Source organism: Leuresthes tenuis, unplaced genomic scaffold (genome assembly GCF_036924035.1).
Source record: "Leuresthes tenuis unplaced genomic scaffold, fLeuTen1.0.hap1 SCAF_21, whole genome shotgun sequence".
NCBI lineage: Eukaryota > Metazoa > Chordata > Actinopteri > Atheriniformes > Atherinopsidae > Leuresthes > Leuresthes tenuis.
In genome coordinates, this window is record NW_027325375.1 from 9458235 (window position 1) to 9483224 (window position 24990).

Consider the following 24990-nt stretch of genomic DNA (forward strand, 5'->3'; position numbering starts at 1 on the left):
CCCTTTTCTTTGGTTTCACCCGTCTTTGTTTGCTTTGCGTGTCTTATTGGAGGTTTCATGTCATTCTGCATTCTATAGTGGTCCACTTTGTCTTTCTAGTTATTGTCTGCCTGTTTGTTTTTACTGTGTTTCTCCTTCGTTTTTTGAGCTACTTTGTGGTTGATCTGCTGCTCTTGGTCAGCTTCTGATTTGCTCTGGTTATTATTAGTCTAATCTACAAGTTTTAATCCTGTGGGTTATTTTAATCACTTACGTCTTTGTGGTCAGTTTGCGTCTGTTCTTTTCATTCTGAGGCTCTCTGTAGTTGATTTGCATCTTGCAGGTCAATGCATCCAAAACAGGTTCCTTTGTGTCAGGTTATGTTCTATTTGCATCACTTTTTTGTTTTGAATTTCTCAATAATCATTGTGAGTCATTGTTGTTTTTAGTTACTTCTCGGATGTTGAATGTTGCTGTGATTTTACATGCTTACATCTGGATGTTATTTATTACTTTGTTTATTCTTATTTTATTTTTATTTTTTTGGCTGCTCGCTTGCTGTCTTTTTATCTCCTCCCATCCCTTTGTCTGACTCTTTTTCTGTTGGTTTCTTCTCAGTAATTTGTTGGGTTTCTCTGTGTGAAATACCCTGAAATGACTCCTTCATGTGAATTTGATCTATCTGATCACTTTACTTCATATTATTGGGTGTGTTTGGTTTTTCTTTCTATTGCTCCTGATTAAACTATGTGATGAAAGTGTTTTTCTCTGTTCTCCTGCTTATCTTTCTTATTTCAGATGCAATATCTGATTAGTTGAGGTTTCTCGTGATTTGGAAATCAATTCCCTCATATTAACATAAACAAAAATCTCATGATTTTTTCTGGTTTACCAGGTCATCAGTGTGCCTGACGGTGACTTTTTCTTTGACTTTGTGAGGCACCTGACTGACTGGATCAAAAAAGCAAGACATGTAAAAGATGGTAAACCAATGAACTCTTCTTTAAAGCTCAGATTGTTTTGCATTATTGATTCTTCTCTCTGTAATGGTTAATTTAGTCACTTCTGTATGTAGGGAGTGCAGGTGTGATGCCTTCACTGACCTATCAGGTGTTCTTCATGAAGAAGCTGTGGACCAACACCATACCAGGGAAAGACTCCATGGCTGACTCAGTCTTCCACTACTATCAAGTAGGTGTTGCTTTAACTGTCCTGAAATTAATTTTCAATTGAAACAAAGAAACCACTGTTTTTACACTTCACTACTCACAAAATGGAAGGTAAAAACACAAAAAATAAAAAAGAATAAAAATGAATGCTGTGGTACATCATTTGGTGTATAAAAAACATTCTGTAACTTTCCTTTAATTCATTTATAAAACAAACTACCATACACATTTTTCATCAAGGTGTTTTTTAGTTTTGACATATCTTTTTACACTCCTGCAAAGGTTTAAAAAAAAGTATTTTTTTCTTTCCTGTGTTATAGATGTTGTGTGTATATTATCATTTCCCTTGTGTGAGGGCATTGCAGTGTGCATCATCCAATCCAAATGAAATTGTGTTCCTATATGGAATCCTATATAGACTCTCCACTACAAAATTAGTGCTACTGTCTTTTATTGCAACAGAGTACTTCTTAACATTAACAGAGTGGATGGAAACATGCATTAATTTCTATCATTTTAACTGGTGGTGACAATTTTTTTTAAATCTGGTTAAATTTGTGCTCCAGTAGATTCAAATCAAGAGTATTATCAAGAGTATCTCTTCATGTAATTTCTGCAATACTAATGGTTTGAGTATAATGTATGTGAATACTGCATCTGAAATAAATGTTATGAAACTATGAGTTATGACATATTTATTAAATATTAGTAGTAATTTACATCAGTTGAAGATGTCACTGCAGATGTCACTCTTTGAAGTACATTGTGAAATCAGTCATTTCCTCTCGCTGAATTTATAGTGCAGTGCCTTCTTGTAGCAGGCTGATTACAGCTGTGTGTGTTAACAATATAGACCAAAGTGAGCCTGAGAGGCTGAAAGTCAGCCATTCATTAGATTTTTTATCACATTTTTATTGAAGAGAGAAAAGGAGAAACAAAAGTCACAAGAACACAAACAGTGGACAGAAACAACACAATAAACAGTCAATAAAAAAAAAAAAAAATTCTTATTATTAAAAAGTTTTAAAATCTCTGTTAGGAAAGTAGGCCTTCAGCAGGCGCTCATTCACTGTTTCACACTGGTCCTCTCATTGCTTTCAAATGGCAAACCGACTGTGTTTCTCTGTGCAGGAGCTGCCCAAGTATCTGCGCGGGTACCACAAATGTTCGAAGGAGGAGGTGCACCAGTTGGCAGCTTTGATCTACAGGGTGAAGTTTGAGGATGATAAATCTCACTTCCTGAACATTTCCAAGATCCTGAAAGACCTTGTCCCACAGGACCAGATCAGACATCTGTCCCCCGACGACTGGAAGAGGGTGAGTGCACATTTCAAAGAACAAAAAAGTTTACATACAGATCAGTCTGATCAAAAAAGATTTTCCCTCAAAGTTGGGTCATAAAATCATAAAGTCTTTCAGGTCAGAGTTTTCTACTGGATGCTCTCATCAAAGTAATGAAATTGAATCAGTAGCAAGTAAAAATACACAAAGATTAAGCTGAAACCACATCCATTTACTTTTCACTGAATATAAAGTAGGTTTATTAAATTTATTATCATTAAATTGTGGCAAACTAAAGACAGAGCGATCATAAATAAATCTGATTTCTCTGCTCAATATCTATCAGACCAGTGGTAAGTGTGTGTAAACAGATTTTGTGTATCCCTCTCAGTCCATCATGACACTGTTCAACAAACACTCAGGGAAGACACGTGAAGACGCCAAACTCTCTTTCCTAAAAATCATCTACAAGTGGCCCACGTTTGGATCTGCCTTCTTTGAAGTCAAGGTAAACAAGTCAGACTGTACTAAACAGTATGAAAAAAGCTCATGATGAATGTTTCGTCGCCTGTTATATGAGCTGTAGATCCTCTGCTGCAATTACTTATGTCATTTACTCTCACTAAAGAAAGCATATTTTGTGTTTCTGCAGCAAACAACTGATCCAAATTACCCAGAAACCCTCCTGATAGCAATCAACAAGCATGGAGTCAGTCTGATTGATCCGAAGACAAAGGTGAGAACACATGTCTTGTTTGTCTTGAAATGCACAGCTTCACCTTTAAAACTTTAACACTGGGAGCTGTAACAAACTGTTCATGCATTGTTTTTATGTAACCATACTGTTCTCACCCCACTACCTGTAGGACATCCTCACCATTCACCCTTTCACTAAGATCTCCAACTGGAGCAGCGGCAACACATACTTTCACATCACCATTGGAAACCTGGTCCGAGGCAGCAAGCTGCTCTGTGAGACTTCACTGGTAAGTTGCCGAAACTTTAGCATTTACACTCAGCTTTCAAAATGAAACTGTTTGGGTTTAAATATGCTCAAACTTACATTCAAATAGGCTGTAAAATCTACTTCTACAAAGCTTGCACGTGTTTGGGTTTTATTAAAGTCTGAAGGGCTATAACGTTTTTGTCCCCTCCATGAGGACCTCACATTACTAAATGTTTGTAATACTTTGGGCAGTGCGAAGAGATGTATCAGCAATGTATTCAGGAACATTAATACATTCAATACAAATTATTTTTGAACAAGCATGTGGAAAAACTTCTATAGCAAATGTTTAAATAAAGTAATTACAGAGTTAACTAAGAGATGACTTTTGTAATGAACTGACACTACATAACTGAAATCAAATGACTTGCTTTGTAGTAATGGCAAAGAACTTTGATAGCATTAAATCAAGAGTTTCATACCATAGTCAGGCTCTGAAACAGCAAAAATCAAAACAAAACAAAACCTTTATCCTTGTTTGGACTCATTAAAACTGGGGGCTTAAAATGTTGACCCTGATGTGAGAGCAGCAATTTGGTAACAAGGCCTGATTATTCATAGCTGGCAGTGGCTCAATCGGAAGTGTAATCATCAATTACTCATCTTGTTTTGAAATTCAGATCTGATTAAAAAAAATGAGACGCACCAAGACTTTGAAATGAAGTGCAAAAAAATCCCAGGAGGTAAGAAAAACTTTAGCTCTAATCCAAACAATGTTCCTAAAATTTGTCACTCTGCAATAAAAAGCACATCATGATCAAATTAAAAGTATTCAATTCAATTCAGTTTTATTTATATAGCGATAAATCACAACAAATTAGACCTTTAAGATATAATGGACCTTGGTCATAAAGATTTTTTTTTGTGAGAAGAAGAATCTTAAATTCTATTCTGAATTTAACAGGGAGCCAATGAAGAGAAGCTAAAAGTGGAGAAACATGATCTCTCCTGTTAGATCTCATCAGACCTCTGACTGCAGCATTTTGGATCAGCTGGAGGCTTTTCAGATAGTTTTTTGGACAGTCCAATAATGAAAAACTACTGTAGTTTTTTTTAGTTTTTCTGCATCACTCTGAGACAGTATGTTCCTAATTTTGGCAATATTACGAAGGTGAAAGAAGGCAGTCCTAGAAACTTGTTTTATATGTGTGTCAAACGAAAAATTCTGGTCAAAAATAGCTCTAAGGTTCCTCACTGTAGTGACAAGCCAATGAAATACCATCTAGAGTAACTATATAGCTGGACATTTCTCCCTGAAGTGCTCAGGTCCAAAGATAACAATTTCAGTTTTGTCTGAATTTAGAAGCAGAAAGTTCTGAATCATCCAGGTCTTTATGTCTTTAAGACATGCTTGTAGTCTGATCAACCTATTGGTTTCATCTGGTTTCATAGATAAGTACAGCTTAGTATCATCAGCATAGCAATGGAAATGTATGCCATGCTGTCTAATAATGTTACCTAATGGAAGCATGTATAAAGTGAAAAGAATCGGTCCAAGCACAGAACCCTGAGGAATTCCATGAATTACTGTAATGTGTGACTAAGATTCTTCATATACAAGAACAAACTGGAATCTATCAGATAAATATGATTTAAACCAGCCTAATTTAATTCCAATAACATGTTCAATTCTCTGGAATAGAATACTGTGATCGATTGCATCAAATACAGCATTGAGATTGAAAAGGACATGCGCAGACACAAGTCCACTATCAGAGGCTAAGAGATGATCATTGGTAACTTTCACCAGTACTGTTTCTGTCCTATGATGCACTCTGAATCTTGACTGAAACTCTTCAAACAGATTATTTCTGTGTAAATGATCACAAAGTTGAGCTGCAGCAATTTTTTCAAGAACTTCAGACAAAAAAGGGAAACTGGATATAGGTTGATAATTACCTAACACTTCTGAATCAAGATTAGTTTTTTAAGTAAAGGTTTGATTACAGCAACCTTATAAGTCTGAGGTACATATCCTGTCAAGAAAGACAGATTGATCAAATCCAATATGGAAGTGTTGATTAAACCTCCTTGAACAGTCCATTTGGGATTGGGTCTAAATACAAGTTGATGATTTAGAAAAGAATTTTGCTGTTGTTAGCTCAGAGGGTTCAACTGGATGAAAACAGTCTAAATATAAATCAGGTTATACAGATACTTCTTAAGCTGCTGTACTTGATGATACATCAGTGATAATGGTGGGAATGATTCCATTAATCTTGCACATTCCTCTAAATAAACATTCACCTCCTTCAGGGCTACAAGATGGATGACCTCTTGACTTCTTACATCAGCCAGATGCTGACCACAATGACCAAACAGAGAACATCCCGGGGCAACAGCAAGTGAGCACACAGCTGGAAACTCATCGATCACGTTCCATGAATTGTGCACCACACACACACAGACTTGATTTTCTGACTTTGTGATGATTCATTGTGACACACACACACACACACACACTATAACCGTCACAACTGTATGCCTAACCTTAACCCTTACCCGAAAACCAACCCTACCCATAAAACCAAGTTTTGACCCTCAAAAAATATGTTGAGCCCACTATTTGTCCCCATTAAACACATTGGATGCCACAAGTACAGTGAGCTACTCATTTTTTAACCTATTCGCAAGTGCACAAAACACACTGTAAAAACACAAAAGCACTCATGATGTAAAACTGTGACGCTGTAAACGTTTTCATTTGATTACATATCAGCCCTGTCTTAAGTCACCTTTTGCCTTTAAATCCATGTTTCCAGCTCGCCACGTGAGGCACAGCATTTTGTGTGACTGTGGTTTATTATCTCTGTGCTGTGAAGTTGTGTGTTGAACTATTATTGCAACATTTCCAGACTTGTTTTTTTTTTCTGAAATATCAGCATCAATGTTGAAACAGTACCTCTATTTTTGCATAGATTATAAAAAATAAATTCAATCTGGGCCGTATTTATCGAGTATCATTGAATAGGACTTTAGTCTTAAACAGCCAAAAATTATAAATAAGGCATTCTGAAGCCTAATTAAAGAGGAGTGGAAGCAATAGGTCAATGAGATACAACATGTGACACAGCTGCTTTTTCCACTATTTTGTTGCAGCTTGATGGTGGATTTCATTATCTGTTTATGAAAACATATAACTTTACTATTAATTCAGTTTACAATGCAGCACAACCGCAAATAATTCTCCCACGTTGTTGTCTACATCTCCTTCAACAAGCCTCCTCTGTCTTTTACATGCATTGTATGTATTAAAACTTCCTTCGAGGTTATTGGCTGAGATCAGTTTTCAGGCCAGAGACAGGAGAACAGAGGAGAGAAGCACAAAAAACAGAAAAGTTATCGCCTTCCAGTAGTCAGCATGAACAAGCTTTATTTAAGAGAATTGTAGATTTATTGATTTAATTATTTAAATGCAGCTTTTCCATTGCTTTATTTAACTCCTTAAACAGGCCCATTCCTTATTTGCTAAACTAAAAGTCTAAAGAAGTGTGAACCACAGTCAGCTCACAAATTAACCAAAGTTCCTTTTTCCTTTTTAAGATGACTCCTTAAACCAGAGCGGCTGAAGGAAACTGATGTCAGCAAAACATCTTTAAAAACATTTTATGGAAGAGACATTATTTCATCTTTATGTCTTATTGCTACTGTAATGCTAAGAAACCATCAAATACAGGCTGTAACAAAACAATGGACAGATGATCCTGCTGTGTTTTATTTAATCAGCGTCAGACCTCGACTCTTCACACTCATGTTATAATTTTCTCATGTTATGCTTGCACTGAAAATGGGAAGGAGTAAGACAAAAGAAATACAAGTTGGGAAATTAAATAAGGAGCGTGTTTTTAGGGTTAAAAAACTTAAATGGTAAATATGTGTTGGCAGATGTAAGCGCTTGCAAACATCCTTGTGTGAGTAGCTTATTTTAATTCAACTTTAATATGATTTGCCTTTATAATTCATGTTTTGCAGCTCTTAGTGTTGTTGAAATTTAAACTTCTATAAGTGACACTTGATAAATGCAGGCCCTGATCTCAAACTACTGCATCAGATGACAAAAAAAAAAATTGTAATTATAACCATCTGGACCCGAAACATGTCTAATGTCCCAAAAAAAACATTTTTTACATGCTTTTTTTTGTCTTGTAAGTAGCTTCATTGTTGAGATCCATCCTTATTTATGCAAGAACCCCAGTTTCTAAATTCATGAAATCAAACCTGGACACATTTTTAAACATTATGTGACAATCTGGATTTAAATGTAGCTTCAGTTAGGAGGAATTATGAGTATTGTTTTGTTTTACTGCATCGTTAGTCCTGCGTGCTGGTGGAAGCCGCCCCTCTTGTATGAGTGCCACAAAGTTCAAACACCATGTTTGTTTCAGTCGATCCTCAGTAGATTTGTTTGTGTTGTCACGTGTACATGTGCCGTAGATGGTAAATTATTTTATTAATATGTTTTGTTTTTTTCTAACTATATGCATAATTAGCTTTCATAATCATTACACCTTTTGAACTATGTATATGAAGGATAAATTGTTTTATCTATGATGTGACCACATATCTTTATGTAGCAATGAAATAAACAACATTTTGCAAAGAAAACACTGAGTTTCACTTCTGTTTAAAATGAGCTGCTGTGCTATAAACTAGGACCATTATGCACAAAGTTACAGATTAAAATTAACTTTATTCCAGATAGTTTCATCATGACAGTCCTGTGTATTATCTGTGTTTTGTTCTTACTTTTTCTTCTCAGATTAAGTCTTTCACTTTGGTGTGTGGACATCTATAAGTAAAACAAATTGCTCATTAACAAAAACTTCATGCAAAAATGTGCATAGTACAAATGCACGTTTTGCTCAATTCATTGCAATATACAAGTTGCTGATAACTAAAATTACAAATATGTGCAATATTCTATATTTTATACAAATTTTTCTTCCAACCAAACCTTTTGCACTTTACAATACATTAACCTGAAATGTGGTTCTCATGTAAAAGACTTTTAAAAAAATCAGACAAAAGTTTGTTTTGTAATTTACAAATGTATCATTTACAAAAAGGGAATATGTTTAAGCCATTAACTCTGTTTTTTATATGAGTTTATGAACATAAAACCAGGTAGAAACAGACCCACTGATGAAGGAGGGGTTAATAAACCAGATCAATCCTGTTTATTGATCTTTAGCCAGGCCATAAGCCATTAGTTAAGGCTAAGCTAATTGGCTTCTAGCTCAAGCTAAACATTTTGACTTATGGGGTAAAATAACTTAAAACACATTCAACCTAAGAGGAGCATTTGATTTTTGTACAGAAATGTTGCAGTCACATTCTTTCATTAGTGACTTGAGTCAGTGTTTTACTGAGACCCCACTCCACACTGTACAGCTCAGAGTTGCCAGGTCAGCTCCTCTCAGAGACAGAAGTTAGTGCTCAGTCACGGTTGCCAAGTTGGCCGTCTGCTCCATTTGTGACTTAGAGCTGGAAACTGACCATATGTCACTCATCTCTGTGGGATTAGAGCCAGAGGGTGGATTAATGTGGATAAAATAGGAAAATCTACAACTAACTGCATTTAAAAAAGTTTTGTAATTACTAGCACTTACCCTGTACTTCCCTACTCCCTCTACTGCACTTTCTCTGCTGTACTTCCTTCTATGCCTGGACTCTATTTCTACACTGTCACCTCTGACAGAGCCTGACTAGTTTTCCTTCTATAAAGCTTATTGTTAGCTTTGATGTTAGCTGTAATGTTACATCCTCATTTGTAAGTCGCTTTGGATAAAAGCGTGTGCCAAATGCATAAACATAAACTTTCATGATTAATTTTAAAAATGGTCAAATAAATGCCTCAAACTCTTTCCCCAAAGCCTAAGTTCATGTCATGAAATATTTTTATTACCCACAAACAACATCCCAAACCACCAATAGCATTCATAGCCTCATTAACCCCTTTTTTCCTTTTTAAACACAATTCAGTGCAGAGCAACATTTCATCACAGGTTTACCTGTTTTGAATTTGCTGTAGGAGCCATTATCCAATTGAATTCTGTTGTCTGAGCAGAAAGCCAGTCTTCGCTCTCTCCACCTGAAAAGTAAACAACAGGGTTGTTTTTCTACAGAAGCTAAAGTCCAGCCAGAGTGGAACAGAGACATAAGGACACAGCTATGAACTGTTGATTTAGAATTACAGTGTGAGATTCACCAGTGAAAGCCAAAGATGACAAAGATCAGTATGAACGACAGTATGTCTGTGAGAATCCACATCAGTTTGTACTCATCTGGACTCTGAGGGACAGAGAGAGAAGTGTGTGAGCAGAGAGCTAAACATTTCAAATATGTGACCTTACATTTACTGTAGAAAAGGCATAAAACCCCAGTTTGTTTTTTACACCTGGTTGTGACCTGGTTTGGGACCTGGTTGCAAAACGATGGAGAGCACCGGCAGACCTGCCTCAGAATAGATATCAATAAAGATTCAACTAAGAGTTACACTTTTCCCCTCATGACGAAATATAAAGTATGCTGCATTGAAAATTTCAACCAGCAACAGCAGACTAAGTGCCTCTGCCTGAATTACACTGTGACAAAAAGCACGATTTCACTTCAGATGAGAGGCTTTAAAGGTTAGAGCTACAAAATAACAAGCACAGTAGTGTTTGTGACCAGACTAACCATGAGGAGAAGAGGGAAGCTCAGGGTGTTGAGCAGCTGTGGGGCGTCTGTGGTGACTGAGTGGACTCCAGTACACCAAGCCAGACAGTAGAGCCACGGCTGGCTGATCACATACAGGTTGGTGGTGATGTTGACGGCAGCGTACTCTCTGCACATGTGAGGACAAAGTCATGCCATGTTACAAAAAATAACAGGAACTTAAATAACTCATTATGTCTTTGTACAAAGACTGTACAGATGTATACCTGATGAGCTCGGTGGACATGGAGCTGTAGTGAAGGTTGAGTTTGACGATGTGGTTACTCTGCAGCTCCTCTAGAGGAAGGCGGCTGCCGGAAGTCTGCTGGAGCTCAGGATCGATTTCCTGGACCAGAGCTCGCAGATCTGACGGCAGCCACAGCACCTGAACACACACAGCAGTGGTAGTCCGCCACATTATTCCCCATTACTCACAATACATGTCCTCTTTTATTCATTGGGTGCCTACTATCCAACAATGCAACTGTCATCGTCTTTTGTTTGTTTTTTTCGCTGCCCTCATCACGGTGAAAAAAGTTCTGCTTGTTGTACTGTAAATTGCAGTTTTTTGTCACCTGGCACTAAGATGTTATTATCTGTTAGATTTTTGATAATTCTATCCTGCTATACAGACCCTGGCAAATAAATATGGAATCACCACTGCTGGAAGATACTCATTCAGGCTTCTTACTCTAAAGGGAAAAAAATCTTTTCACATATTGAGTAGAGGAAAGAGATGATTGAAGCATGAACTAAAAGAGAAATCAGTTTGTACATTGTTGCTCCTCCTCTGGCTTTTATGACAGCTTGAATTCTTTGAGGACTTCACTAATGATAAATAACGTTCTTCATCAATCAGCTTCAAACTTTCTTGAACTGCAGTGAGCTTTGCAGTGGACCATTTCCCCCCACAGATTTTCAGTCCCACTGAGATCCATACTGTTTATTATCACTGTGTTTATGTGTTTTTTGTTTTTTTATCTGTAGCATTATCTCTCTGAAAAATCCCCTAAGCATCACTTGTCCTCCTTTCAAATTATGAGAAATGTTTCCAAATTATCAAAGTCCAACTGTGCGTTTACTGTAGAGGAAATGACTGCCTCTTATCATCAATGATTGCGGAAATATGCTTGTTGTCTTCTTTTTTCTTCAGGCAATTATCTTCATGTTTCTTTGGACCTGCACCAAATATAGGTTCCAGCATCATCTCCTCGTTCAGTGCAGATTGGTGATTCATCTCTGAATATCCCTTTTATCCAATTTTCCTCAGCCCACTGCAACCTTTGTTTTCTTCCAATTAGGTGTAAATGTTGGTCTATGTTTGGCTTTTCTGGATGGAAGTCTCATTTCCCTCAGCTGATTTCTTACAGTTTAGTCAGACAATGACTCCTGTTTCTGCCCATTTGATTTTCATTTCTTTTGTTGTACATTTCGTATTTTGGTACATTTGGTCATTTCGCCTTGTTTTCTGTCCTGATGCCTTGACATCTTCCTTGGTCGACTTGTATGTCTCCCTTTTACAACATTCCCGTTTTGTTTGCATTTGTTCCACATTTTAGGCACAACTGACTGGGAACAATCAACATCTTATTCCACACTCCGTTTTAATCCTTTCCATTGCTTGAACGTTGCGTATTTAAACGTGTGCAGGGCTTTGTTTTAGAATTGCTAAATACAAGGTGAGACCATCATTTTTTTACTGTGATTTATTTTTTGTTCGAAATAAAAACAGCTCTTTGAGTAGAGGTTCCATTTTCTTTGCCAGTGGTTGTATTGCTATCTTCTTGTGCTGTAAAAGTAAAAATGATCTAGTGGACTCAATATTCAACCAGTTGCTGAATGGAAGAGTCTTGGAAAACTTTGGAAAAACCTTCAGAGCAGCTGGACATGTTGCTGAATCAACCTCTGGATTTTTCAAAAAGCTGGTTATGTGTGTTGGTAACATGTGAGAGCCACGACTGGAGCTATTCTGAAGTTAAAGCTTCACCAACCTATTAATCTTGCTTTTCATTTTGTCAGATTTTTTGGAGGCTGAACTTGGACACCTGCCTGACCTGTGACGAGTGAATGGATGACTCGTTGAGGATGACCTCCAGCGTGCGTTGGAGCCAGCTGTCTCGGTATGGATGGCCTCTGGGTGGACGGTAGAGATCAAATATAACCAGTTTGTTTGTCTGAGCTGCGAGCTGGAGGAAGACCTGCAGGCTGCAGACAGACTGGTTTCCTGCTCGCTGCCGCTCCTCTGCTCCTAGAGAACCAGCTGTGCCAAACGGATCATGCTGCAGGGAATGACCATCAATGACAAAATAAAACTGTGACATAACAAGATGACCAACATGCTCTTCGACTTGTTTCCAGAGTTTTAACTAAACACACAGCTGCCAGGTGATCCTGTACCAGTCAAAAACTGATCATTTTGAGTTAATAATTGTTATAAATTTAATAACTCCTTTTACACACAAGATATAATCTCAAAAATATTAAATCCAGAGGCCATATACTGGAAACTTGCAAGTACAATACCAGATTTTCTGTAAATAATTATATTCATAAAGTATCTTAACCCTTAAAGGCATAATATGTAGACTACTGGTGTTTTAGGCTTGTGGTGGAAAAATAATAATGATTATCCAAGTACTGTGAAGGTGAAAAACACTTAGGCAGGTTTATTGAACAGCTCTTGTACAAGAGATGGCAAGACTTCAACACAGAGCACCTGTGTCAGAGTGTAGCCCTGACTTACAGTTTCAGTGCATGTCGTATTATACCTGAACACGGGAGAAGAAAAAAATGTCAACGTATCAGACTGTGCAAGCTAACTTCTCCTTATCTCTTGATGAGCTGGACGGCCTTGTGCACAACACAAAATGAATAATGAACTACAGAAGTGTTTGAAGGGAAACATCTTATCTCTCGTGCCTCAGAAAGAAGATTAAGTTTTATAAGTGATGCCAGGCAAAAGGAGACCAAGTTTCAAAAGTAACAAAAGAAGTGTTGTACTGTAACATTTGCTCCATCTAATGCCTGGGTCTTTATAAATGACTGAGAGGGATCACTTTGTTATGAATCCCTCTATCATTACTTTCCATTTCTGGTGTTGTAACCTTGTTAGCTACAATGTTACATTTTTTAATAGATGAAACCCTAGGATTAGGCTAACTGTCCTGGCCAACCAGTCAAATCTGCATCACAAATAGCAATTGGGTCAGCACTCCTAGATGACACTAGATAAAAACTTCAGTATCTCAATTCTTATCACTCTGCTGTCAGAAGTGATCCCCTACTGTGATAGGAAGGGTCTGCCCTCTTCAAAACAAGGCATTTTTACAGTGATCAGAGGGTTTTAATTCCAGATACAGCTGAAAACATACCTGTCTTGACCCAGAGCACAGTTTGTTTCTGACCACGAATGAGCATTCACTCTCTCAGATACTGATATTCCCACCCCTGTGTGAGGAAAAAGACTTCCACCACCTTTTGACCCAGTGTTGCTCTGAGAGCTATACCTCTAAGCTACAATGACTGTTTGTTAGAAATGCTAAGGCAGAGTTAAGTGCTCTCTGATTATTTATGAATGTTGTCCCCAATGATCTGAGTCACTCACAGAAAGGAACCAGGCCCCTGCGTTCAGGCTCTCCAGTTCGGTCCAGCTGAACATGGCAGCCGGTGTGTCTGTCCGGTAGGGGAAAACCTCGTGGATGTTGGTGGTGCGCTGCAGGGTGTGGTCATGCATCAGGAAGGGTACACCATCAAAACTACAACCCGTAGGACAGCAGTATAAACCTCAGTGGATGCTGAAAGAAACTGTATGTTTTTAACTATGACGACAGCGTTACTTTCTACAACTGAAAGTAGTTGTCAAAAGTAACTACTGTGGTATCTCAGAGCTGTGTGTATATTATAAGATTACTGGATGTGTTTACTTTTTTCTATGTGTATTCTTGAGCTGCATTGTGTTGTGCTTTCAGGGCCACTTCACCACAATTAAATACACAGTTCTGCACACAGTCTGACCTTATGGTGACATCTGTCTCCAGACCATCACTTCCAGCTTCCACCGCTTTCTCAAAAGACATCAGTGTGTTTTCTGGAGCGAGCTGCAGCATAACAACAGAGAATCAAGCCTTACAATCGCATCACATGTTTTGAATACACATGCTGCTCCAGTGTGAATACTTTCAGCTGAAGCACAGGCATTTTCTCTGAGCTGTAAACAGTACTGACAGGAAGGATGTGAGCAGTGGGACAGTGTCAACACACGCAGAGTGTACAGGCTCACATAACAATAAAGAACATCTTAAATTAGATGGCCTGGCAAAATTTGCAAATTTGGCCTCATATCCAGATTTAAAAACCTTAAAAAGAACAGAAAACTTTGTAATGACAAAATAATCTCAGAAACAGTCACTGTCCAGTTTAAAGCAGGAGCAGTTAGCCATTTAACAGGTTGGTAGAGCAAAAGGAAAAAATGTTTTTTCTTCATCTTGCAAGGAAAGATGCGCAATCTTCTTTTGTTTCAGCTTCTCGTATATGCTAATGTACAGCTTCTCTGTTAACTGTAACAAATAAAAAATGTATTGCTTTTAAATAGACCCCTCTGCTATGAGAAGCTGATTTCACCATTTCTGAACATTTTGTTTAACTAGATTAATAACAGAATTATCAATAAATTAAAAACCAAATTGATTACTGATGAAAATGCTCAAGTGTTTCTAGCTTCTAGAGTCAAAGTCAAACTGATATTTTCCACAGGAATTCAATTTCTTATCCTGTTCAGAGGACTGCAGTCAGACAATCTTACTGAATCCATCACTAATATCATTACAACATTGTTAATATTATCCTGAGCTGGGCAACTTTCTTTTAATTGGCTCTGTATGAACTGGACTTAATTGGAATTTAATAAATGTGATTTGATTGGATTATGATGGTATTACAATGAATTGAATTGTAACTGGCCTGAATTGGACTTTATCTTTGATTGCCTGGAGATGATATTTGTTGTTATTTGGTGCTATATAAATAAAACTGAACTGAATATAATTGAATTAAACCCTTCTTAGATGGTAACAGCAGAATTACAGACATGCTTGTTATTTTCACTGTGGGGGCACAGTGTGCGTTCCTGCTCACCATAGGGGCTCCTCTGTGACCGATGAGAGCCGGTGCGGGGCCCAGGGTCCCCTCCTCTTTGATGCACGGAGAATACAAACCAAGGGGCACCAAATAGAGGACAAACAGGGTTGTCAGGTACACCCCCATGATCAGGCCCTTCCTCACTGAAACACAAACACATGCACACAAAGACAAAAAGGACAAAAAGAAATTTAGCTGTGAAGGTTGTTGTGCAGCTCTGCTTGTTTCCAAACCAGATTAAGCATCCAATGTTTTTTTAAATCTCAGTGTGTTGATACAGTCTGATTATCAATATTATCACATTTTATGATAAATGACAATGTGCAGCAGGCTAGCTAAAAATACTGACCAGGAATGGGGGAAGCAGCTCACCTGGCTCTGTCCAAAACTGTGCCCACATGTACACCTAATCAATATGTTATGACTTTTTCCTCTAATCTGCTCATGATACAAAGCATTATAAAAATTAACTGTGCACCTCACCCCTGCTGTTCATACGAAAGATGTGCAGAGCTACCGGCCAGGCCAGTGACGTTATCAGTAAGACTCCTCCTACATGTAGGTGAGGTGCTGTTACCTGGTCAGGACACAAAACATCAGATAAAATCTGGCATCAGAGCTGGAAACCACAAAGAATGATGAAGGAGGTGAACAAGAGCTCACCTGGAAGGAAAGCAGCAGCGTTGTCCATTCTTTACTCCACAGGTCAGACAAGACGGCAGTGGCCACGACAGAGAACATCAAGCTCACCAGGATCCCAATCTGAAAACAAAGAAACATGCTCTGCAGTTACCGTTCAGCCTGTTAGTGCCAAGTGATACAAATGCTGAAAACATATCAGTTTCACACATGATACCTGTTTTCATGCAATACAGCAGGCATAACTGAAAATTTTACAATTTCTGCTTTTCTGCCAACTTCACTTTAAACAATAATGATCTATTACCACCAAATGTGGTAACTTGGTGTCAAATGCAGTCTGTGAGCATTAATTCAGTAGATACACTGACACAGAATTTGATACTGTGAGAGAGTTACCTTGTGACTCCAGTGTAATTGAAGCTTCTGGCCTTCTGACAACAAACACACAGCAAGCAGCTGCACAGCCAAACAAAAATTCAGCAAGGTAAAACACAATAGGGTAACAAAGCAAAGTGTCAAATCACATAAGCAGAATCCACAGCACAGTGTGAAGAGACACTACAGGCTCTGAAGACTTCTGTGAAGAGCACCATGAAAACAGCTTATTCAGATCTGTTCCGCTAGTGTGTTCAGAGGAATCCTTTAAGTTAAAAAAACAGCAGAACACCTTCACCAAGTTGTATCCCATGTATAGTTTTTATTCAAAAGGAGAACAATATTGCTGTTATTGAGACAAAGTTGAATGAAGTTACTCAACCAGAGGACAACATTTTTGAAAAACAAATTTGTGTTGTTTTTGAATCACTTTACAGACTTTAAGACGAACTTCTCAATTATTAGTATTTGCTGTAACTATTCAATCTATTATAACTTGTTTTTAGGCAAAGCTTTGATTCTCATAACCTACATACTAAGTTTTATATAATGAATGTATGTTTTAAATTGTACAGCGCTTTCTAACATTGTTTTTCTAATGGTGCTTTAAATAAGATACGCATCACTGTGATTATAGATCAGTGACACAATTACAAATTTCAGACCACCAAAGCTTTTTTTGCACCAAAGCTGGATGATACTGTGGCTGTCTGCTTGCAATCTCATCAAATATTAAGTCAAATTAATTCAACGTGGCTTTCCAAGCACAAATTATTTCTGTCTGAAGATGTGATAAAACAAGGTGATCATAAAATCTGTTAAACTGCCTGTGTTGTGTTTGTGCCTCACCATGAGCACAGTGACATAGCTGAAGAAGCCTGCAGCGATGACCAGCAGCACCACAGACCAGGGAAACCAGAAGCCCAAGTTCCCAAAGATAAACCTTCACAGGTGGAGACAGACAGACGGTACAGAAAACACCAGGATGAAGCTGTAAGGTATAGTGATGGAATTTAAAAGCACACCCCTCAACTCAAGTGTTTGAATTATAGAATAGTACTGCACTAGTGGCAGCCTGTTGCAGTAACTCTGGTCACAATGTGTCCGTGTATCTTCAAGATGTTCAAATCAGCTATTTTCTGTGAAAAACAAAGATTTTTATTTTTTTTTATAATTTTTCTCGACTGCTGAAATGATTCTGCAGCTGTGATGAGTTACCAGAGCCGTTTGCATGTTGAAGCTGTTGATTGAGATTTCCAAAACCCAAGTAATGCCCCAGAATAAGACCTCAAATCTAGAGTTAAAGAGGGGATAAATCTAGGATGCAGAGCAGGAACAAAACTGATGGTGTAATCAAGGATATGTTACTATGACGTGAAAGAGCATCTCAGCACCCTGAATATTGTCCTGTTGTTTTTGTCCATGTTGCCTACAGAGAGAGTTGAGTTTACCTGTTTACCCATACTGCATGTGACATCATCAGCTCAGCTGTTGCCAAGCTACAAACACATCCAATTCACTTATGGTGATCTCTTGAGGTTTCAACTACATTTCTATTTCTGCTACACTACAAACTTTAGAGCAGTTTGTCAAATACTTTTTATTTTCATTTTATTGCCTTATTTAGTTATCATTCCTCAATAATTTAATGCTACAACAATATAATTTCTGACTGTGGTTTAGTAAACCATTACCCAATTCAACAAATCTAAAACAATATCTTGAAAATAAAGCAGTATTTTCTTATCAGAGCATTATGTTGTCAATACAAAACAACATTTTACACAGTTCAAAATGGTTTGAACCCAAAATGGCCAAAATCCAAAAAAACAGAAGATTTAACTCTCTCAAGTAAGCCAGCATAACACCCAAATCTAGGTGCAGGAAGTGAACCGGGAAGGTCCAAATTTAGGTCCAGCATCAGCCGGATGCAGCTAAATGTGCAAGTTCTCAGTCCAAACTACAAAAACAAACAATAAGTGGATCAGAGCCAAATTGTTGATGACAGAACCTGAAGAATGATTCTCACAGTTGACCCAATTTGGCTGAGAACACAATTCAATTCAATTCAGTTCCACTCATGAATATAGATTTAGTCTGAAATCCAGAATCTGCAGACAGGTACAGAGAAAATGTGCTGGGGGGTTTTGAAAGACTTTAAGATGTTAACTGCTTCAGTATTTATTTTCTTCTGCTTGTAACGACTAAAAGAACAACAGAAGTATTCTGGTCCATATATTCTTTACAAAGCCAGCACAGAGAGGGTGGGAACATCAACAGATACCCTGTAGATCTTCAGCAAGTCAATGTGCACATAAGTTATGTGTGTGAGAAGCTATTTAAACGAAGAACTTTGTTCACTCGTAAACACGCTGTACAAGTGTCACTCAACCCACCAGTCAAAGTCATTGTAGTCGTTCTCTGCTTGTCCCCAGAAGTAGAGAAACACCAGCGCCAGAAAGAAAGCCGCCACAAGTAGAGCAAAGGAGGCTCCCTCCAACTGTCAGCAAGACACCAAACTTTGAAACAAACATTTTCTTCACACAAAGAGTGAATTATTTTTCCATTCATTGCCCTGTTTGTCTGGAGGTGGCTCTTTGAGAAGCCTGTTCGTTGACCTTTATGGAGAACAGAAAAGCTTGTTTATGATTTGACAGTGACAGTGCAGACTTAGCTTTCTGTGTGTCATATCAGCTCCATGAACAAGTGATAAGAGCCTTTAACATGATTGAATGTGACACTGAACTGTTCCATCATGCTTGAAAACCATCTTTACTCTGGAAGATTCAGAAACTAACAGTAAAAGAAAAACACTCAACCTTAATAGATGTGGAAAACAAAGTAAATACAAGAAACTGAGATGAATGATTTTCTTATTTCTGGTTTTTCATTGATTTCTGTGAAATATTTAATACCTGCATCACTGATTATTATTTAAAAAAGATTCATTAGCTGCTTTATGTTTGGCCTTTAGATGATAAGTGATGTTATTTATAATATGATGAGTGATCATTGTGCTCTGTTGATAAATTCATTGATTTACATTAGTGACAGAAAACAACAAATGTTTTGCTTTCTTTTGTTTAAAGGCAGAATAAATCTGACATCAGGTTGCCGTTACTTTTAAAAAGCATCAGCTTTAATTAATCAGTTTTGCTTTTTACAATTTCTCAGCCTCTCTGACCTGTGACCCAATGAAAATTGAGAAATTAACTCACCTACAGCTGTAACGATAAAGGAACCATTTACTGGAGATACAGCAGCAGTATAACAGCGAAGATATACTCATATCTTCACAGTTGTAAAATATTACTGAATTATTGAAGTGGTTGAAGTATTTTACACACAAAACTATTTATCACCAACTATTGCTACTTATGCCTGAAATATTTACAGCCCAGTTTGAATACTGCCTCAAAAAGATTTCATTTTAAAATGAAGATCCTAATCTAATATCACTGACTAGTTCTGAAAGTATGATGAACTAAAATGATTAAAAAAATTAAGTGATTACCCTGTTACATCATTCAAATGCATCAATAATGATCTAATAACACTCCAGTCTCATCGTGGATTTTCAAAATATATATTCCTAATAATACTTCACTCGGAGTTCTGCACTGCATTGTTACTTATGCTTAAGTAAAATCTTTGAATATTTCCTCAACTACTGTTCTCTCACATCGAGTATTAAGCAAGCTACACATGTTTTCATGTACTGAATCATATCTAATCAGGTTTCATGTACCAGTATCTATAGACTTCTATTTTGATGAAACTGGTCTGAATCAGTACGCAGAACATCCTGGAAAAGAGGAAAACATTAGTATGGAAATATTCTTTAAACCAGACACTATAGGCTTCATTAACTTCTTTAAGTGGAAGCAAACTGCACCACATCACTGGGGGACCAGGTGTGGCAGCTGTCTGACCTTGTTGCAGCAGCAGTCTCCTGGTTGAGCGACGCTCCTCTTGTGGCGTCTCCACCGACAGCCGTACAGACCGACCAGACACAACACAAAAGGCCGGTGCTCATAACGCCGCAGCAGTTTAGCACGAAGACCTCGCAGCCATTGAGACAATGTGGACGCCATGGTTCATACACACACCAACGCAGCCCCTATCCTGCTCACACACACCTGAAACACAGAAACAAACATCACCACAGTACTCCTGTGCACACATTTAAGATTATTTCTGATGATCTGTAATTGAGGGACTGAGCTCTACTAACCCTTATTCACCCTTTTTTCAAAGATGTATAAATACAAATAAACATAAATAATCCTGGCCCCTCAAATCATGTCACATCAATCAGGCCATGAGCTCCTCTAAGCAGATGCATTCTGAAATACTCAATAAGGAGGCAGCAAAGCACCTTCAGGTCGCTGCTTCTTCAAGATGTAATATAATTAAGAAGTGACAACGTGAAAGTCTGAGAGAACAACAAAACCTGCAAAGGAAACCTCAAAAACCTAAAAGTACAAATAAAAACTTCTGTTTAACTAAACTAGATTGTGAGTAAGATGATCAGACTCTGCAGTGTGACGCATAGATATGACCTTCACAGAAGAGTCGTCAGAAGAAAAGTTTTCCTGCATCCTCACCACAGAATTTTAAATATTTTTTTAAAGTTAGCTACAATAAGCAAAAAATAACCTGACAACCCAGTTAGCTTGTTTCAGAGAACCATCAGGGAAGTCTTTCATAGAAACCATTTGGAAAAGGTTGGGTGCAAAATACGTAGCAGATGATTGGATGAAACATCTGTTCATCAAAGTCATGAGCAAATTTCAAATAATCAGATAAACTAAGCAGAACCACGTGGAACGTTAGTGATTCTGAGCCACTACTGTTGACTGAATCAACAGATAAAATCCACCCACAGCTACCAGTATAGTTATCAATTGTTCCAAACTCTTTGGTTTTGGCAACAAACGGAAAGCCTGGTAATATTGATTACAAAGCTGTGTTTGTTGGGTAAAATAAGGTGCAGAATAATGAAAAGAACATCTTTCTAATGGTGATGTAATAGATGATTTATCCTGGAATGTTTTGTGGTCAGTGGCATAGGAACATCCATCCATTTCCTATATTGACAGTATAGAAGTCCAGTCCGTCACAGGGCCACATAGAGACAAACAACCATGCACGCTCACACTCACTCCTATGGACAATTTGGAGTCACCAATTAACCTGACATGCGTGTTTTTGGATGGTGGGAGGAAGCCGGAGTACCTGGAGAGAACCCACGCATACATAGGGAGAACATGCAAACTCCACACAGAAAGGCCCCAGGCAAGGATTAAACCTGGAACCCTCTTGCTGTGAGGTGACGGTGCTAACCACCACACCACCGTGCAGCCCGGCATAGGAACATTTCACTGATAATTCAACTAAATGCCGACAATTTTTGGAAAAACTGTGAAGTGAAAAAAAGAAGTTGGCTTCTACAATAGGATAATGATCCTAAACACACCTAAAATTCCACAATAAAGGCCCTCAAGTAGCCAACCAGAGGTTTCACAATGGCCCTCACTGACTCGCAATCTAAAACTCAGAGAGGAAATTTTAGAGGAACAATATATGCAAGAATTTTGCAGGAAGAGGGAAAATCCCCCCAAATGAAGACTTTTAGCTGATATAAAAGGCATTTACAACCTGTCATATTTTCCAGAATAGGGTTGACCATTCAGGGGGACAATTCTTTTAAAAATGTTTCCGTCAAAATAAGTCCAAACAAAACAAATGATAAATGGACTGTACTTACAAAGCCCTTTTCTAGTCTAGCTGACCACTCAAAGACCATTTTTACACGACATGCTACATTCACTCACACTCATACACCATGTCTTAATCTATAAAGGCTACACAGTGTTTTCTTCTACACATTCACACACTGATGGACGCATCAGCAGGCATCCTGGAGTCAAACCGATTGGCAGATGACTACTCTTCTTCCTGAGCTCTTCATCTTACTTCTTACTTGGCCTCAGTTCCTGAACCTCAGCAGGAAAATGGTGTGAAATTTTAAGCCTGTATATGTTCATTTTGCTTAATATAACACCCAGACTGAAAAATATTCTTTCCATTAAGATTTTTCTGATTTCTGACCTGTATTTGTGATTACTATCTAATAATAGCACCTGTTGGTGAATGATAAACTCTCCTGTAACAAAGCAGTAATAAAACAAAAAGAGGACCAACTGTGCAACAGGAGCATTGTGACAGAAAATAAAGCTGGCAATTGTATCACACCTTGCAATAATAAAGCTTACAGAAACTTACAGATTCCAACTTACAGATTCCAATCCAATAATCCATCACATGTTCTCTTACTTAACGGTATGAACAAAACATCAGCTCCCAGTTAACACATAATCGTGAAACTTCAGATATCTAATTGGAATTTCGCGTCCTTGAAATTTTTTCATAACGATCTGGACCATGAAGAGTAATCATATTAAAGGCAGTTGGAAGACTTTAGGTGAATTAGAAAATTAAGTAAAATTGACTGTGATCAAATCAAACGGACATATTTGACATATTCTGACATTCTCCACGACACTAAGAACGGGACCTGTGGAGACCTGGAAGACCGAACGTGAAGCTGATCATCACTAAAGCGCCTCGATGGCAAAGCCGCTTTTATTTCAAACTGTTTAAATCGGATGTAACACTGTTTCTCTTACCTCCAGCCTCCCGGTCAAGCGGCAGAGAAGAAGCCGCAGTGCGAAGCTCTTCCTCGGTTATCGCTCGGAGCACGCAGTCTGATGTGTTGCATCAAGTCAGCTGAAGTTACTGTACGCTCATAGAGACCGGAAGTTCTGTTGTTGCTTTTTTTCCTTTTATTTCTTTTCTTTCTTCTCTTTGATTTTGTTAAGCCAAAGCCTTGGATTTTTCAAGTAAGACACTGTGTCCTTTTCTGCTAAAATTGCACATGGATATTGTCAATGTTTGCGAGTATATCTTCAGTCAAAAGCAAATATAAATTTAACTGAATTAAATGAAAATCAGTCAGAGACAGAGACATTTTTCAAAGTTACTCTGTAGTACCTCACACAGGCAGAAAAGAAGTATAGCGTGGATCCACAGCATGTACAATAAATTCTGAAATTAGTTAGACTAAGAATGTGTCATACAGATGTGCAAGACCCAAAATTCATTTTAATACCTGCTTCAACAGTATCTTGAACAGACAAAGAGAAACCATAAGGTAGTGGGTTCATAATGTACAAAGACAAGAGGAGTTAAAAGAATCCACCTCTGTGTTACGCAAGATGTGCACAACACGTTTGAGGTTTAATTTGATATTTTTGTATCAATCAAACAATTTAATGATATGGAGATCATTTTGAAAGAGGACATGAGTAAAGAACAAACCTTTGTTGTAATTGTTGTAATTTGGCGCTATATAAATAAAACTGAATTGAATTGAATTGAACTGAATAGTGCCAGTTCAAATGGTCCAATCCCTTCACATGAATCATGTGAAGCATCAGGGGAATAGCCTGACATGGATGAAAGTGACTTATAGCTTTCAGAACATCTCCATCTGCCTGTGAGGGGAACTGCGGCTTTACCAATGGGCCTCTTCAACGGCCAATTTAACGGGATGAGAATGGCTGAGCGAAATCATGTGTGGAGCTTTTATAAAAACGACGCCAGGTTAGTGTACATCTTGACTTCTACAGGTCAGCAGCTATAATTTAAAATTAATCTTCTGATTCTCAGCAGATTATTTTGTTTTAATTTCTCTTATCAGTGTTTCTCATCTTTATTACAACTGGTAATGCTCTATAAATAAATAATAAGAAAGATAATCTGAGTGTTGGAGTGATTGCTATCAAGAGCCGTTTTATTTTGAAAAGAACAGAACGGAAACAGAAAGGTTTTACCGCGTCACAAAGTCGTGACGATGCAGCACCTCTGTGTCACCCACTGCCACCTGTTGACACGGCGATGCAATCACACGGTCAGGTGAGAGCAGGTGGATGTTTGCTCATCATTTCATCATCATCCCACAGAAAAGCAAAGACAACAACAATAAAGACAGAAAAACTGTAAATTCAAATCTAATGTGGATCAACTGCAGTTTGTTTTAAAAAAAGAAACGTTTCTTTGAACATCGAACCTGTAAAATTCAGTTTTCCTTACTGTAAAGCAATATCAACAATTCAAAGCAGACATGCAAAGAAAGGAAGCATCTCCAACAATAAGGTTGTGATGAATATTATAAACGTCCAAAATGATCTGTAACAGCAGGACGCAAAGTCTGGAATGGCACAGTTCAGTTTTATGCATTTAAAGCACGACGGATGATTGAAGTTTAAGTTGAATTAAAGGTTTAGTTTCAGAATACGTGATGTTCAGTTACGGATGCACACATACAAAAGTTTGCACGGTTATCCTTGTTAGGACGTTGCACTGACTTTCACTTACTGTTACAGCAAAACCCCAGATTGACTCCAACACAAGTTTACACCATCTGATCCGAACTTTAAACTAACCTCTGTTCATACATCAGCTTTAACCCTAATTAGGACCTCAGATGTTGTGCTCTGCCTCATTAGGACCAAGCTTTGTTCCCTGTAAGAACCATTGGTCTTGACAGTCTCTGTGATGTTACCAAAAAGGTCTTAATGAGGTAACAGAATCCAGAACACCCAGTCTGCATGTATGGAATGCGCTGCTGTATGGGGTCCC

The 24990-nt window shown here is 37.9% G+C and overlaps 2 protein-coding genes across 3 annotated transcripts in view; one reads left to right on the plus strand and one right to left on the minus strand.

Moving 5' to 3' along the window:
- Nucleotides 1-6288, plus strand: part of myo7ab (myosin VIIAb) — a 55120-nt gene extending 48832 nt beyond the window's left edge. The window contains exons 41-47 of one of the 2 annotated variants that reach the window (XM_072375216.1): nucleotides 875-962; nucleotides 1064-1170; nucleotides 2280-2465; nucleotides 2821-2937; nucleotides 3082-3165; nucleotides 3296-3415; nucleotides 5692-6288. In XM_072375216.1, coding sequence (XP_072231317.1) covers nucleotides 875-962; nucleotides 1064-1170; nucleotides 2280-2465; nucleotides 2821-2937; nucleotides 3082-3165; nucleotides 3296-3415; nucleotides 5692-5784 — 795 coding nt within the window. In that variant the 3' untranslated portion in view covers nucleotides 5785-6288. The remainder of the gene's footprint in view (nucleotides 1-874; nucleotides 963-1063; nucleotides 1171-2279; nucleotides 2466-2820; nucleotides 2938-3081; nucleotides 3166-3295; nucleotides 3416-5691) is intronic. The other variant, XM_072375217.1, reaches the window with a different exon arrangement.
- Nucleotides 6289-6335: 47 nt separating this feature from the next.
- LOC140279976 (glycerophosphodiester phosphodiesterase domain-containing protein 5-like) lies at nucleotides 6336-23050 on the minus strand. The gene is made up of 16 exons (XM_072375218.1): nucleotides 22977-23050; nucleotides 20217-20423; nucleotides 18681-18784; nucleotides 17134-17227; nucleotides 16306-16365; nucleotides 15931-16029; nucleotides 15751-15844; nucleotides 15265-15410; nucleotides 14146-14228; nucleotides 13736-13886; nucleotides 12186-12410; nucleotides 10359-10516; nucleotides 10114-10261; nucleotides 9644-9726; nucleotides 9447-9526; nucleotides 6336-8947 (listed from the first exon to the last, which is right to left on the minus strand). The coding sequence occupies exons 2-16, from the start codon at nucleotides 20376-20378 to the stop codon at nucleotides 8865-8867; spliced, it is 1770 nt and encodes a 589-aa protein (XP_072231319.1). The 5' UTR covers nucleotides 20379-20423; nucleotides 22977-23050; the 3' UTR covers nucleotides 6336-8864.
- Between the last annotated feature and the right edge of the window lie 1940 nt (nucleotides 23051-24990).

What these genes read in the sequence shown, in the direction of transcription:
- LOC140279976 (XM_072375218.1), bottom strand. Translation starts at nt 20,378, where the DNA reads ATGGCGTCCACATTGTCTCAATGGCTGCGAGGTCTTCGTGCTAAACTG. An exon ending in CAGGGGCCTGGTTCCTTTCT is followed by an intron (nt 12,411 to 13,735) that starts GTGAGTGACTCA and finishes CATTCCCTGCAG; the next exon opens with CATGATCCGTTTGGCACAGC. An exon ending in GTCATCTTTGGCTTTCACTG is followed by an intron (nt 9,527 to 9,643) that starts GTGAATCTCACA and finishes TTTACTTTTCAG; the next exon opens with GTGGAGAGAGCGAAGACTGG.